Source organism: Eptatretus burgeri, chromosome 1 (genome assembly GCF_056783735.1).
Source record: "Eptatretus burgeri isolate ZD-2024b chromosome 1, Ebu_testis_v1, whole genome shotgun sequence".
NCBI lineage: Eukaryota > Metazoa > Chordata > Myxini > Myxiniformes > Myxinidae > Eptatretus > Eptatretus burgeri.
Window position 1 is genome coordinate 23,936,720 of NC_140961.1, and position 14,188 is coordinate 23,950,907.

The following is a 14,188-nucleotide window of genomic DNA, read 5'->3' on the forward strand; positions in this document are numbered from 1 at the left end:
GAATGTAAATTAATGTGGTTGGGAATTACAGGATAGGGTGGATGGTTTAAGGTGTGTGTGTGTGTGTGTGTGTGTGTGTGACACCTCCTATGCTCTTCTTTCCAAAGAAGCTATATAAAGCAAACAAGAAGGCCTACACAAGGTAAGCGCTTTGCTGTTTCAAACCCTTCCCAGAGAAACCCTCGTTTCAAACCCTTTTTCATGTGTGATTGTTCGTGAATAAATTTTTTTTTTAACTCTGGGCCACCTGGTGGAGTATAGCACCACCTGGTGGTGGTGGCAGAGAGTATTACAATTTCCTTTTTTAGCGGGGCAATGCTGAGGGGAAAGCACTCTTTGCATCGTTAAATTTGTCCTCCTTCCCTTCTCCTTGATGTTACCGGTCGATGTCTTGGAACTCACCATAGAGCAAAGAAGAAATTTGTCTCTCAAGGGACACTGGATACCATTGACCAGAGTCGCAGGGCCAGGATTAATGGCAGAGCTGAGCTGTTCATGGAGTTGAGGCATAAAACTGTACTGCACTAATGGTGGTCAAGGAGGCTTATGTGCGAGGAATCGGTGAGGGGGTAGAACATCACCTGTGGTCAAGTGATTCTCGTTCTGCTTCCAGGGGAATTCGCGCATTGTGTTCCTCCAAGCCCATCCCTCGGTGTACTGCAGTTAAAGCTGAGGGTGGTGGGCTCATGACAGAGGAGTCCGAAGTGAAGGCCCGCTGGGCAGGTTACTTTGAGTGGCTGTACCAGGTTGATCCATCAGCTATCGAGTTGGATGTCAGGGGTGTTACTATCCCCATTTCTGACCCTCCAATCAACTGTGATCCACCTTCGTTTGTGGAAACACAGGCTGTGGTGAACCAGTTGAAATGGGGGTAAAGCTCCTGGGATCTGTGGCAACCATGCTGAACTTCTCAAGGCTGGAGGAAATGCTGTACTCATGTTTTTGCATGCATTTCTGTACTCTGCCTGGGACACAGGCATCATCCCAACTAACTGGAAGAGGAGTCTTCTTGTCCCTCTCTGGAAAGGGAAGGGTGATCGCCAGGACCGCAACTACCGAGGGGTGACACTGCTCTCAGTGCCGGGCAAGGTCTTTGCTCAGATAATTATTAATGATAGGGTTCGCCACCATCTGCTTGAACACCAGCATCCAGAGCAGTCGGCTTTACACCAAATAGGTCAACGATTGACCGTACCCTTGGCCTTCACCAAATGCAGACAAGAGTTCCGGTAGGGGCTGCTTGCAGCCTATGTTGATCTCTGCAAAGCGTTCGATTCAGTGAATCGGGATGCCCTCCGGAGGATTCTTGGTCTTCCTGGGGTGCCACCAAAACTGATAAATCTGATGTCTAAACCACACTCTGGTACCGACAGTGCTGTGAGATGTGGTGGTACCGTCCAACTTATTTCCAGTTGTTACTGGAGTTCGTCAGGGGTGTGTACTGGCCCCCACACTTTTCTGCGCTTGTTTGGACTGGATTCTGGGGAGGATGTCGGAGAGATCAAGCTGCGGTGCATCGTTTGGGAATGTCAAGATCTCTGACCTAGATTTTGCAGATGATACAGTCATCCATCTTTGCAGAGAATCTGGATATCCTTTTGGGTGCCATCGATGTGCTGACTGAGGAGTCAGAGGCGCTGGGATTACGAGTTTCCTGGGTCAAAACTAAGATCCAGGCTTTCAATGACATCTTGGATGCTGCTGTCCAGTCTGTGCCCATTTGTGGTGAGGATGTTGAGGTCACGGAGAGATTCACTTCCCTTGTCAGTGATGTTCATGTCTCTGCTGGCTGTGAGCCAGAGGTCAATAGACGTTTGGGTCAGGCCTGGGGAGTCATGGATTCACTGGATCATGGGGTGTGGCGCTGTCGGTACTTGTGCGGGAGGACGAAAGTCTGAATCTTAAGGTCCTTGGTGCTTCCAGTCTTGCTTTATGGATGTGAGACTTGGACTCTGACCAGGGATTTGAGATGGAGACTTAATTCCTTTGGTACCTGGTCTCTTCGAAGAATCGTTGGCTATTGCTGTTCGGACTTTGTGTCCAATGAGTAGTTGCTGAGACTCAAATGAGATTTGTTACCTGCATAGTCCATGAGTGTCAGCTGCGGTTGTATGGACATCTGGTTCATTTTCCTGATGCTGATCCTGCTGACCGGATTCTCAGCGAGGGAACCTCGTGACTGGAGATGGCCAATGGGCCAACCACATGCCTGATGGTTGCAGAAAGTTGATTGGCATCTCAAGGAGATGGGGATGGGTCAGGCACCTGCCTGGGGGATGGCCAGACGGAGGCCCCTGGAGTTCCGGCGGAAAGTGGACGCAGTTACGCGCTGCCTTGGCGCATGCTCCCATACCTGACCTGACCTTCTCCCCCCCCCCCCCTCCACCTCCCCCAAAACAGAGGGGCCTGTCAAAGCCTGCCATCGTGTGTAAGGCATTTATAGCAGGAAGGGACATCAGAACAAATGGGGGGGGGGGTGGCAAAGAGAGGGGGAGCAGGACATGATTGAATGGATGGAGAGGGGTTAAAGCACTCTATGCACGGGTAAATTTGCTCTTCCTTTCATTGTCCTTCTCGCCCAAATTTTTGGCAAACAGGACGACCAATTGGTCCCTCAGTGAAGCGACGGGTTGGCCCTGCTCGTATGTACTGTGTATATATATATTGTTGCTGGCCGGCGGGGTCGGGTGAGAAGACCACTCGGTGGGGGAAGCTACGTCGATTCCCACCAGACTCCCCGGAATTGTAGGCCGTCGCTCATGGATAATTCCGTGACGCGGCGGGTCGCTTAACCGAACGTGGTCGCCAATAACTCAAACCGCGTGACCTCGGGTCCTCCAGCCTATGGAATGGGGATACCTAATTAACCACGCGGTTTAACCACTGGGGAACCACGCTCTCGGTATGCCTCGTCCGAACCGGATCACTCTACCGGATCGGATCACCTTTCCGGATCGGGTGCAGCCGAGCGACACTGCCAAGGACGTACCGGCTATCAGGAACAGACCGTTGGGAATAAAGACCCGGCTAAACCTGGATCCAAACTATGCTGGACCAATGAGGGAAAAGACAAAGCCGAGCTGGGAACATTTCCACAACAATTATTTATTTACAATAAGCGAGGAAAAGCATGTGGCTAAACAAAGGTTTATTGGGTATGTAACGCAGGGAAAGATGAGAGAGATGTGGGGTGCAGCAATTATACAAGCAACTTACAAAGCAGACAGTGCAGACTTGACGCGAGATTATTCACAGTAACAACAAAAGATGTTATACAGGCTTACTTATCAGACAGGCGCCAACACACTCAGACACATACACAGAGAAAGAAACCCCAATGAAAAGGACGCTTGCAGCCAGGGAGGGAGGGGGTTGAGGTTATAGTTTTTCGGTATCTGAGCGCTTCGGGGGAAGGGATGCTCCATGGTGCGGTCCCCAACAATGGTTGCGTAGTTCGGGCCACAGCCCACACGTGTCGAGATCGTGTCTGTAGGAGGAGCTCGAGTGGAGAAGGGCGGAGTCCAGAGGGCGAGGGTGGAGCAATAGGCAGGACGCTTGGTCAACGTCGTTTGGTCAGAGACAAGTAGCAGGATCACACACTTCACTCCTCCTTAAATTCTCCTCAATTCCTCCTCCATTCACGGAGGACCCCTCCGTCTTTATAGAGCCCAGAGATCGGGGAGGAGCCATGCCGAAACCGACGTCATCGTCCGAGCCGGGCATTCCGACTGGCTCCGACCATTCACGTGGTCCGGCTTCCTGGGCTGGGTTTTGGCCAGACGCCGGTATAGCCCGCCCATCTGGGTGCAAAACGTACGTGACACGTCGCACATGTCTGGCCTTGGGCAGATGGATGGTGGAGCAGCTTAAAGCGTTTGTCCAGCTGAACGTTCACGTCGGGATTTTGCCTCAGAAAACGAGACTCCGGGTAGATGGTGGTACGCTGTGGTAAGCTGGACGAGGGTAGCAAGCGAGGCAAGGCACCGTGGATCGTCACGCTGTGGTAAGCTGGACGAGGGTAGCAAGCGAGGCAAGGCACCGTGGATCGTCACGCTGTGGTAAGCTGGACGAGGGTAGCAAGCGAGGCAAAGCACCGTGGATCATCACGCTGTGGTAAGCTGGACGAGGGTAGCAAGCGAGGCAAGGCACCGTGGATCATCACGCTGTGGTAAGCTGGACGAGGGTAGCAAGCGAGGCAAGGCACCGTGGATCGTCACGCTGTGGTAAGCGAGATGAGGGGAGCAAGCGAGGCAAATTTACCTCAGAAAATAAAAGGAAGAGTGGGAAGTGGAATGGAGGGGAAAATGATTTGATAACCCAACCAATAGCCCATCGCAACACACTCCCTGCTGTCCCGCTAGACAAAAGTTAGGGAACTTTCTACACGTACAATAATGGGACAACTATGTTGTATGCATGTGGTTCAGACAACCGCAACAATATGTGTGTGTGTGTGTGTGTGTGTGTGTGTGTGTGTGTGTGTGTGTGTGTGTGTGTGTGTGTGTGTGTGTGTGCGTGTGTGTGTGTGTGTGTGTGTGTGTGTGTGTGTGTGTGTGTGTGTGTGTGTGTGTGTGTGTGTGTGTGTGTGTGTGTGTGTGTGTGTGTGTGTGTGTGTGTGTGTGTGTGTGTGTGTGTGTGTGTGTGTGTGTGTGTGTGTGTGTGTGTGTGTGTGTGTGTGTGTGTGTGTGTGTGTGTGTGTGTGTGTGTGTGTGTGTGTGTGCGTGTGTGTACGTTCAATGACATACAAAAGTCATTTGTAATCATGTTATAATCTCAAAGACAGCAGAAATTTTGGGTTTAATGAAGAGTAGTGAATTTTTTTTTAAAGAACAGAAATTTCCATCTGTTCACCTGAATGAAAATCAATTTGTTGATTGCAGAATCACTTTCACATATGAAAGACAAAGTTTGATATGTAAAGGTAAATGTACAATCAACACAAGTCTGGCAAAGCATAAAAATAAAGGCCTCACTTACGGATGAAGTTTTCACCTTCTGATACATACAAAACATCATCGTCTCTGAGGAAGACACAAACAGACATTTGTAAGCAAAACAGAGGCAGATAATTAGAACAGCACTCGGCCGAGCACATACCTCCGCGAGGCTGAACAGTTTACGTTTTCTATCCCACTGATGGGTCGGATCTGGATCCGGACCTGAACCAAAATCTAATTGGCTTGCTCTTGTCACCTAACCACCTCATCCACCAATCAGTCTATAACGTTGAGATATCCTGCTCACAGACAAACAAACAAACAGACAGACAGACAGACGGGGTGAAAACATAACCTCCCTCCACCTCCGGTGGTGGAGGCAAATATTTGTAAATCACATTTTCTTCATCTGCATCTGATGTGTAGCATATTTGAAGTGTACGTTTCAAAAGTGAAATACAGTACTGGCATTAGTCCACCAGACAAGTAGGGTTGGCAGGATGGCCTAGAGGTATGCACACTCGCGTCTGAGTTGTCTCACCTGGGTTTGAATCCTGACTCAGGCATTGTCGTTGGCTGAGTTGGTCGTCATATTGTCCGATAGCGTGTGGTGAATGCTGTTCATCAGGACAAGTTGTTAGGGTTAGGGTTAGGTTAGGGTCACGGTAACAAACAAATCGAATATTTGACCTCACCGTGACCTTGACCTTTGACCGATTTTGACCAAAATCTAATCAGCGCTAGCCACCACCCTCCTGAATCACGTGGTGTAATTTGACATTGGTAGCTTCTTCCGTTCTCGAGTTATCGTGCCTACAAACAAACACACAAACAAACAGAGTCCGGAAGTCATCAATATACTTACGAAATCTTTAGATTTCGTAAGTTACAAACAGAGGACGGAAGTCATCAATATACTTATGAAATCTTTAGATTTCGTAAGTAATAAAATACTTTGTGACTATTGTAATCCTGTGTGTGGTGTTGAATTTTGTGCACCCATCATTTTGATTTTGAGGTACTAATTTCACCTTTCCACCTTGTACCTTCAGTGGGCAATGTGAGGTAGCACTTGGAGATGCACCTTATAAAATTGTACACCGCTACTTCCAAATTCCACATCTTGGCGATGCATGACTCAGTTTTCACTGTTTGTTTGTCTGGACGATATCTCAGCCATCCTTTGAGCTCGGAAGCTGAAATTTGGGGACAAAAGTGAAGATGTGCTTTGGCAAAAACGATATTTTTTATTTTTTGATTAATCAATTATTAATTGCTTATTTATTTTCATTCTCATCCTGGCAATATCTCAGGAATATTTTGAGCGAGGAAGTTGATATATGGACACGACCAGTGACCAAGTGTTTTGGCTGTCAAGAATATTTTTGATTTATTGATTCATTTTTCGATCAATTACTTAGTTTACAAAAAAAGTTAGATTTGGATGAAACGGTGGTGGTTTACATATGCTATTCGGCAATTAAGAAATTAATTATTTTTACGATTACTATTTATTTTAATTCTGCAATTAATCAATTATTGTATGCCACTCCCTCCCAATTCCGACTGCATGTGCCACGCGCTGGAGGATTGTTATTTATTTATTTGGCATGGGGGTGGTGTACTCTGAATGTAGCTCGACTTGTTTACGTCATTTTTAAAGGGAATTTTATTGATCGCGACAATATCACAAGATAGACGACTTTCGTCATACCGACTAACACCGAAGGTGGCGCCATTTCCAGCACACGTCCCTTATGGGGCTTCGGTGACATCGGCATTTGCTCTATATTCTCGTAAGAAAGATTACAGAATGGCTCCTTTGTCATCAGAAGTTATTTGAGTCTCTAGTCATAAGATTCCAAGTGTCAGGGACTCAACACCACTCTTCATAAACTAAATTATGATCCTCCATGCTCTCATCTCCATCTTTGGGAGTGTATTGTTTCGGATTTGGAAGCCATCTGCACACCCAGTCAGAGTCCCCGTAATTTAGTTATTTCGATAAGTATGTGTTAATAGCAATAATCAACCCCCCCCCCCCGCCTTTGTCTAATGGGAATTACATATGTGCGCTACGAATTATTTTTTAGTCAGGTTTATTACATCTTTTACAACAACAGCAACAACTACTACTACATCCATGACAACAACGCCACCATCCCGCACTCGACCGGTCGCCATTGCCCACGTGTTGTTGGCTGAAGGCGTGAGCGGAGCCTCCAATGCCTCAGATCGAGGCTCTGTCCCAAGGAAGGGCATGGACCGTTTCCTCCGGCCAATGAGCGAAGGGCGAGCATGACGCGCACACCCCTCGTCCAATCAGGAGGCGAGTGGGAGGAGAAGATACCCCTCCCACCTCAGAAGAGTAGAGTGGTTGTCTGGATCAGTGTTGGGCAGACAAGGGTGTGTTCTGCAGGATCGTGGCGATTGCGGTCTGCGGTCTTGGTGGCGTGTGTGGCTTGGTCCCGTTAATGGGCCATGGACTTCGGGTCGTGGGTTCAAGTTGGTGAAACTGCATGAGGCGGGGAGGTACCCGGCTCTGCCGAAAATAGACCCACGAGGTCCATTTATTGTGTGTGTGTGTGTGTGTGTGTGTGTGTGTGTGTGTGTGTGTGTGTGTGTGTGTGTGTGTGTGTGTGTGTGTGTGTGTTTGTGTTGAGCCGTCCTGTAAGTAGAATTAAGTGCTTTTCTTTTCTCATTGTACATTGCCTGCCTTTTATAAGTGATAACTCTGCTCTTTTTGTGCTCCCCCTCCCTGATTATTGTTATAAATAAACCCCTGTTCCAGGTCGTTGTTCGTGCTTTCCTTCATTGGCCTAGCATGGTGCGGGTTTGAGAATTAGTAAGGCAGTTCGGGCCGGTAAGTTGCCATTTGGACCGACGGATCTTGGTAATCCCCGCTCGGTTTACACCCGGATCGGGCTCGATAAACGGTCCGTTCCACCCGAGGTCCGTCGAGGGCGTGGTTTTCCCCGGAAATTGGACGACGTGGGTATTTCGGTATATTGAAATTAGGCAATTAACTCTACCCCACGCCGTTGAAATATTGGCGACCACGGTCCTCTAAGGGACCCGTGACCTTTCGGAGTAGTCCGAGAGTCACGACCTAAATTCCGGGTGTTCGGTGGGAGACTACTCTACTGCTCCACCTAGTGGTCGTCTATCGCCACCGAACCCCGGCCCACAACAATATCACAGTCACAGTCTGAGCACGTAAATAAAGCAAAATATAAGGATTGAAGATTAAAACAAAACAAAAAAAAACAAGTGAAGGGGATGTGCGCGTCAACAATCAAGGGTTGCCTCTATTACTGTATCAGGGTGACGTCATCAACTCGAGCACCGTGCGCATTGTAAAGGAGAGTCGCTCGTGCCAGACCGAGCTTCTTATTTGCCGAGGTCAAAAGGTCAGACAGCGAGCCCAACACCCAGGCCATCTGAAAGGGGAAACACAAACAGCCATGAGACGAACGTCACAACATTGCAGGATTCTGTAATCCTTCTCATGCGCTTCGAGGGACACCGACGTCCTGTTGTGGGGATTTGTGGCAAAGCTCAAGGCAAATCAAATCGGTTGTTCCTCCCAACAGCTCGATGACCTACCTTGCCGTTAATGTTGCTGCCATTGGGAAAAAGAGTCACACGGCGCATGGAGAGGAGAAAAGAAGCAAATAAATCTTGAAGCAATCAAGCAGACGAGGGGGGGGGGGTGGTGTGGTCACGACTAACGATATCCGCCGATTCACCGATGTAGATTCGACGCCCCAAGCACGACTAATGATATCCGCAAATTCACCGATGTAGATTCGAGGCTCCAAGCGGACGCTGCGTAATATGCTGTATTGCAGACGCGGGTGGTCAGTCACGACTAATGATATCCGCAGATTCACCGATGTAGATTCGACGCCCCAAGCACGACTAATGATATCCGCAGATTCACAGATGTAGATTCGTAGCTCCAAGTGTACAGTATTGTGACGTCTCATCGATCAAATTTACATCATTCTTGGAAATCGTTAAACAATGTCATTGCCTTGAAGCTGTCTCGTATGTAATATAATGCGAGCATAAAATCAAAGCAAGCTGCGGTGTGTTCCGTTAGCAATCAGTTTGAAGAGCGCTCGCCAAGCGGCTTAAGCAGTCAAGCAAGCACTCCTTTCGAAACCGTTGCTAAGGAACGACACCCCTGGTTACTTCGTTTTCACAATTGCCTTCTGTTTTTCTTATATCCTTCCTCTTAATGTCATCCTTCACTTTTGCTCTCGTGAGTAATTGAAATAATATGAAAACGGCGTGATAAGAAAAAGGAGGGATAAAAGAAGGAGTAAAAGTAAATAAATAAACATAACTAAATACAAACATAAGGAATCATTTTAACATTCAATAAAATGATATTAAAAACTCCAGAATTTTTTTTTAACGTCGAAGACACGTTCAAGCTCTTCCTGCCCCGGAAGTGTTTGTTGCCGGTGTATAAGCAGAGCGTTGTTCCCTCTGCGATTGCGCGAGCTCTCTCGTGTTTTTTTTTTTTCTTCTTCTTTTTCTTCTTTCCACTTTACGGTTTCTCGGATCGCTCGAGCGATGTCCATGCTAAGTGAATGTGAGTTTTGTTCCGATTCGTTCGGCTTTACTCAATTTCAGGGGCGTATATGGACACATAATAAGTTGAGTCGTTCGTGAGTGTCACGTTGTGAGGTTTATACACGTGACACATGCTCCAGTCACGATCTATGGAAGGCAGTGCAGACTTGAGGAGAAATACTTTAAAACTGTTTTTTTATTATTATTATTATTATTATTATTATTATTTATTTATTTTATTTTTTGGTAGTGGTACATGTAAAAATTATTACATTCGATATAAACTGTATAAATCACGATTTGGGGATTGTTATTTAGAAATTTGAGTGCACTGTGTTATCCCTGTCACCATGAAGCCTGGTGTTTGTCGAAAGGTTGAGGTGACTGGATGAGGAACGTTGGCTCTTGAGTTCAAGCCCCTGTCGTGTTGTTGAATTAACACCAGGCGGGTTGACTCGTTCTGTAATCCATCAGAGGTCGGCGAAATGAGCACCGGCTGACTGGTAACGGGGCACTGCAGCAGCGGCACAGCCGTGCCCGCAGAAAATGATGCAGCCAAGAAACCACGTGCTGCATACGAATAAATAAAGACTGTTGCACGTACGGTGTTGTCCCCGTTGCGTATGTCCAGTCAGGTCAGGTTTGGGAGCATGCGCCGGAGCAGCGCGTCGCTGCGTCCACTTTTCGCCGGTACTCCAGCGGCCTCCGTCTGGCCATCCCCCAGACAGATGCCAGGCCCATCCCCATCTCGGTGAGATGATGACCAACCTGCTGCAACCACGAGGCACGTGGCCTCCACTCACGAGACTCCCCCGCTGAGAGAATCTGGTGAGCAGGATCGGCGTCAGGAAAACGAGCACATGTCCATACAGCCGCAGCTGACGCTCACAGACGATGCAGGTAACAAATCTCATTTGAGTCTCTCTCAGCAACCGCACGTTGGCCAGAAAGTTTGATCAGCGATAGCCAAGGATTCTCCGAAGAGACCATGGTACCAAAGGAAGAAAGTCTCCGTCTCAAATCCTTGGTCAGTGTCCAAGTTTCACATCCGTAGAGCAAGACTGTGGAAGCACCAAGGACTTTCGTCCTCCTGCACAGGTACCGGCAGCGCCACACTCCATTATCCAGTGAATCTAGAACCCCAGGCCCGACCCAAACATCTATTGACCTCTGACTCGGTCAGCAGAGACATGAATATCACTGCCGAAGTAACTGAATCGCTCTGTGACCTCAACATCCCCACCACAAACAGGTACAGACAAGATAGCAGCATCCATAATGTCATTGAAAGTCTGGATCTTAGTTTTCACCCAGGAAACCCGTAATCCCAGTGGCTCCGACTCCTCATTCAGCACCTCGAGGGCCCCCAAAAAGATATCTAAAGTCTCCGCAAAGATGACTGCATCATCTGCAAAATAAAGGTCCGAGATCTTGACATTCCCAAACGATTCCCAATCTCTCCGACATCCTCCCCAGAATCCAGTCCATACAAATGCTGAAAAGTGTGGGGGCCGGTACACACCCCTCACGAACTCCAGTAACAACTGGAAATAAGTCGAAGATGGTATCACCACATCTCATAGCACTGTCAGTACCAGAGTGTGGTTTCGACATCAGATTTATCAGTTTTGGTGGCACTCCTCGAAGACCAAGAATCCTCCAGAGGGCATACCGATTCACTGAATCAAACGCTTTGCAGAGATCAACATAGGCTGCAAGCAGCCCCTGCCGAAACTCTCGTCTGCATTTGGTGAGAACCCGAAGGCCAAGGGCACGGTCAATCGTTGACCTCTTTGGTGTAAAGCCTGACTGCTCTGCACGCTGGTGCTGAAGCAGATGGTGGGGTACCCTATCAAGAATTATCCGAGCAAAGACCTTGCCCGTAACTGAGAGCAGCGTCTCCCCTCGGTAGTTGTTGCAGTCTTGGCGATCACCCTTCCCTTTCCAGAGAGGGACAACAAAGCCCCTCTTCCAGTCAGTTGGGATGATGCCTGTGTTCCAGGCAGAGCACAGAACTGCATGCAACGACACGAGTGCAGCATTTCCACCAGCCTTGAGAAGTTCAGCATGGATTCCACAGATCCCTGGAGCTTCACCCCATTTCAACCGGTTAACCGCAGCCTGTGTTTGCACAAGCGAAGGTGGACCACAGTTGATTGGAGGGTCAGCAACAGTTATTGTAACACCCCTGACGTCCAACTCGACAGCTGGGGGATCAGCCTGGTACAACCGCTCAAAGTAACCGGCCCAGCGGGCCTTCACTTCAGACTCCTCTGTCAAGAGCCTACCACTCTCTGCTCTAGCTGCAGTGCTCCGAGGGATGGGCTTGGATGAACGCAATGCACAAATTCCCCTGTAAGTGGGACGAGAATCATCTGTCCACAGGTGATGCTCCACCCCCTCACAGATTACTCGCACATAGGCCTCCTTGTCCACCCTTAGTGCACGTACAGTTTTACGCCTCAGCTCCCTGAACAGCTCAGTTCTGCCATTCAGCCTGACCCTGCGACTCTGGTCAATGGTATCCAGTGTCCCTTGAGAGACAAAATTCTTCTTTGCCCAACAGTGAGTTCCAAGACATCTACCGGCAACATCAAGGACGGTGGTCTTGAAGGCGCTCCACAACTCTTCAGGACCTCCCAAAGCACACAGACACCCCAAATCTCCACTCTGCTTGTTCGCAAACTCCTCATCTACTCTCTCATCCTTGAGCTTGCCAACATCCAGCTTAGGCTAGGATGGTACCATTCTCCTGGATTTAAGGTGCTGCTTCAGAGTTGCAACAACAAGCCGGTGGTCAGTATTGAGGAACTGACCTCTCCGGCAGACCTTGCATTTCTGGATCATCCTCCAGCGACCATCAACGAGGGCATGGTCAATCTCCTTTGCCACACCACTAGCGTTGGAATACCAAGTCCAGCGATGAGTTTGGGGTGCTGAATCCATGAACCGGCCACCCTAAGTCCATGACTTCTTGCAAAGTGAAGGAACTTGGTGCTATTCTGGTTTTCAGTTCATGACCCATGGGGACCAACACACGTATCATGACCATCCCTATCAGTTCCAGTCGATGCATTGAAATCCCCCAAGACTAGAAGTGTATCTCGCCTGTGGCACTGATCAACCACAGACTTGAGCGTGGCAGAGAATGCGTCCCCTTCATGGTGAGATCATTCGCCTCAGTCGGAGCATAGACAGAGACAAGGGAAATGACACCTAAGGAGTGATGACTCCTTGGTCTCATAATACGCTTGTTGACCGGTGTTACCTCAATTATCATTGGACACAGCTGCAGCAACTCCTTGGACATGGTAATCATCAGAGCGACCAGACCAATAGTAGGTGTAACCACCCGCCATGATCTCGCCACAATCCGCTCTCCGAGCCTGAGAGAGTGCTGCAATACCGATGTCCAAACGCTTGAGCTCAGATGATAACAGAGACAGATGATAACAGATCCTCTCTTTGGGATAGGACATTCCAGGCACCCACTCGAAGGGACTGCCTCAGGTTAACCCAAGGAGATCACCGTCTGGTGGACGACACGTCAGTACCACTCCGACACACTCTCCGGCAATCTGACCCAGGAATGTGTACAGTGTTGTCCCCATTACACGTGTACAGTTTCATGTATTAATGTTCTTTTTACATTTTCTGCATCAAGATTGCATTTGTGAATACTAAATATGGTACTCTGTTAAATTTATTTATTGAAGACAGAAAAATATTCCATTCACCAAATTTACAACTGTGAGATTATTATGAAGGTTTATATGTGTGACATATCATAAGAGGAACTTTGATTTATTACCTTTGCCACCGAAAGTGAAGGTTGTTTTCACCCCCTCTCTGTCTGTCTGAGTGCAGGATATCCCAAAAGTTGTGGACTGACCCAGATGAAATTTGGTGGGGAGTGGGTGTGTGACGAGAACAAACTGATTAGAGTTTGGTGAAGATTCGGATCCAGATCCGACTACTATAATTTTTTTAAAGTGATTCTTCACCATTGAGAGGGCCAAAAATGATATATAGCACGATATCTCAAAAAGTTGTCGACGGATTCGGACGAAACTTGGTGGACAGGTTGGGTGTGTGACGAGGAAGAAGTGATTCGATTTTGGTAAAGATCTGAATCTGAATCTGAATCTGGATATGAGAATTATTTAATTCTGAAAGTGTTTCTTCACCATTGAGAGATGGGGCCAAAAACGATATAGTACTGTATAGTATGATATTTCAAAAATGTAATGGACCCGACATGTTCTCGTGGATCAGACATTACGTGCTGGAGGTATTCACTCTACCGAGTGCCCTTACAGTTCTTATTCATGTATTGCACATTCACCTCTAAGCTGTCTAGCCTCGATTCTAATCTCCCCCCAAATATAAATTGTTATCCCTTGTGCGCTGCTCCTCGGTGGAGTGCTTGCAGACGGCACGAGAAACACTGAAAATTTGAAGGAAAGTCAGGCAGATGCACGAGAAGCTAAGGATTGTATTTCTCACACAGTTCCCATTTTCGACGGGTCAATGTACTGCCTGACCCCAAAAAAATTGCAAATTTTTGTTTTATGCTTATTTCTAGTAGTTTATGATGTGGAAGACAACATATTAAAAGTTGGACAATTTTGACGCATGGGAAAGTCCCTCAGTGACGTCAGAAAACA

General features: G+C 47.9%; 2 protein-coding genes across 8 annotated transcripts in view; one reads left to right on the plus strand and one right to left on the minus strand.

Annotated features, from left to right (window-relative positions):
* KCTD9 (potassium channel tetramerization domain containing 9) overlaps positions 1-8,700 on the minus strand; it is a 46,180-nt gene extending 37,480 nt beyond the window's left edge. For 2 of the 5 annotated variants that reach the window (XM_085875605.1, XM_085875595.1), the window contains exons 1-3: positions 8,544-8,700; positions 8,253-8,377; positions 4,978-5,021 (exon numbers count right to left, since the gene is read on the minus strand). In XM_085875605.1, coding sequence (XP_085731731.1) covers positions 4,978-5,021; positions 8,253-8,377; positions 8,544-8,591 — 217 coding nt within the window. In that variant the 5' untranslated portion in view covers positions 8,592-8,700. Of the gene's footprint in view, positions 1-4,977; positions 5,022-5,478; positions 5,751-8,252; positions 8,378-8,543 lie in introns of those variants that run through there. The other 3 variants (XM_085875626.1, XM_085875613.1, XM_085875619.1) reach the window with 2 other exon arrangements.
* A 697-nt stretch (positions 8,701-9,397) lies between these two features.
* PINX1 (PIN2 (TERF1) interacting telomerase inhibitor 1) overlaps positions 9,398-14,188 on the plus strand; it is a 215,578-nt gene continuing 210,787 nt past the window's right edge. For all 3 annotated transcript variants that reach the window (XM_085867205.1, XM_085869618.1, XM_085870415.1), the window contains exon 1: positions 9,398-9,540. In XM_085867205.1, the coding sequence (XP_085723331.1) occupies positions 9,522-9,540 (19 nt within the window). In that variant the 5' untranslated portion in view covers positions 9,398-9,521. The remainder of the gene's footprint in view (positions 9,541-14,188) is intronic.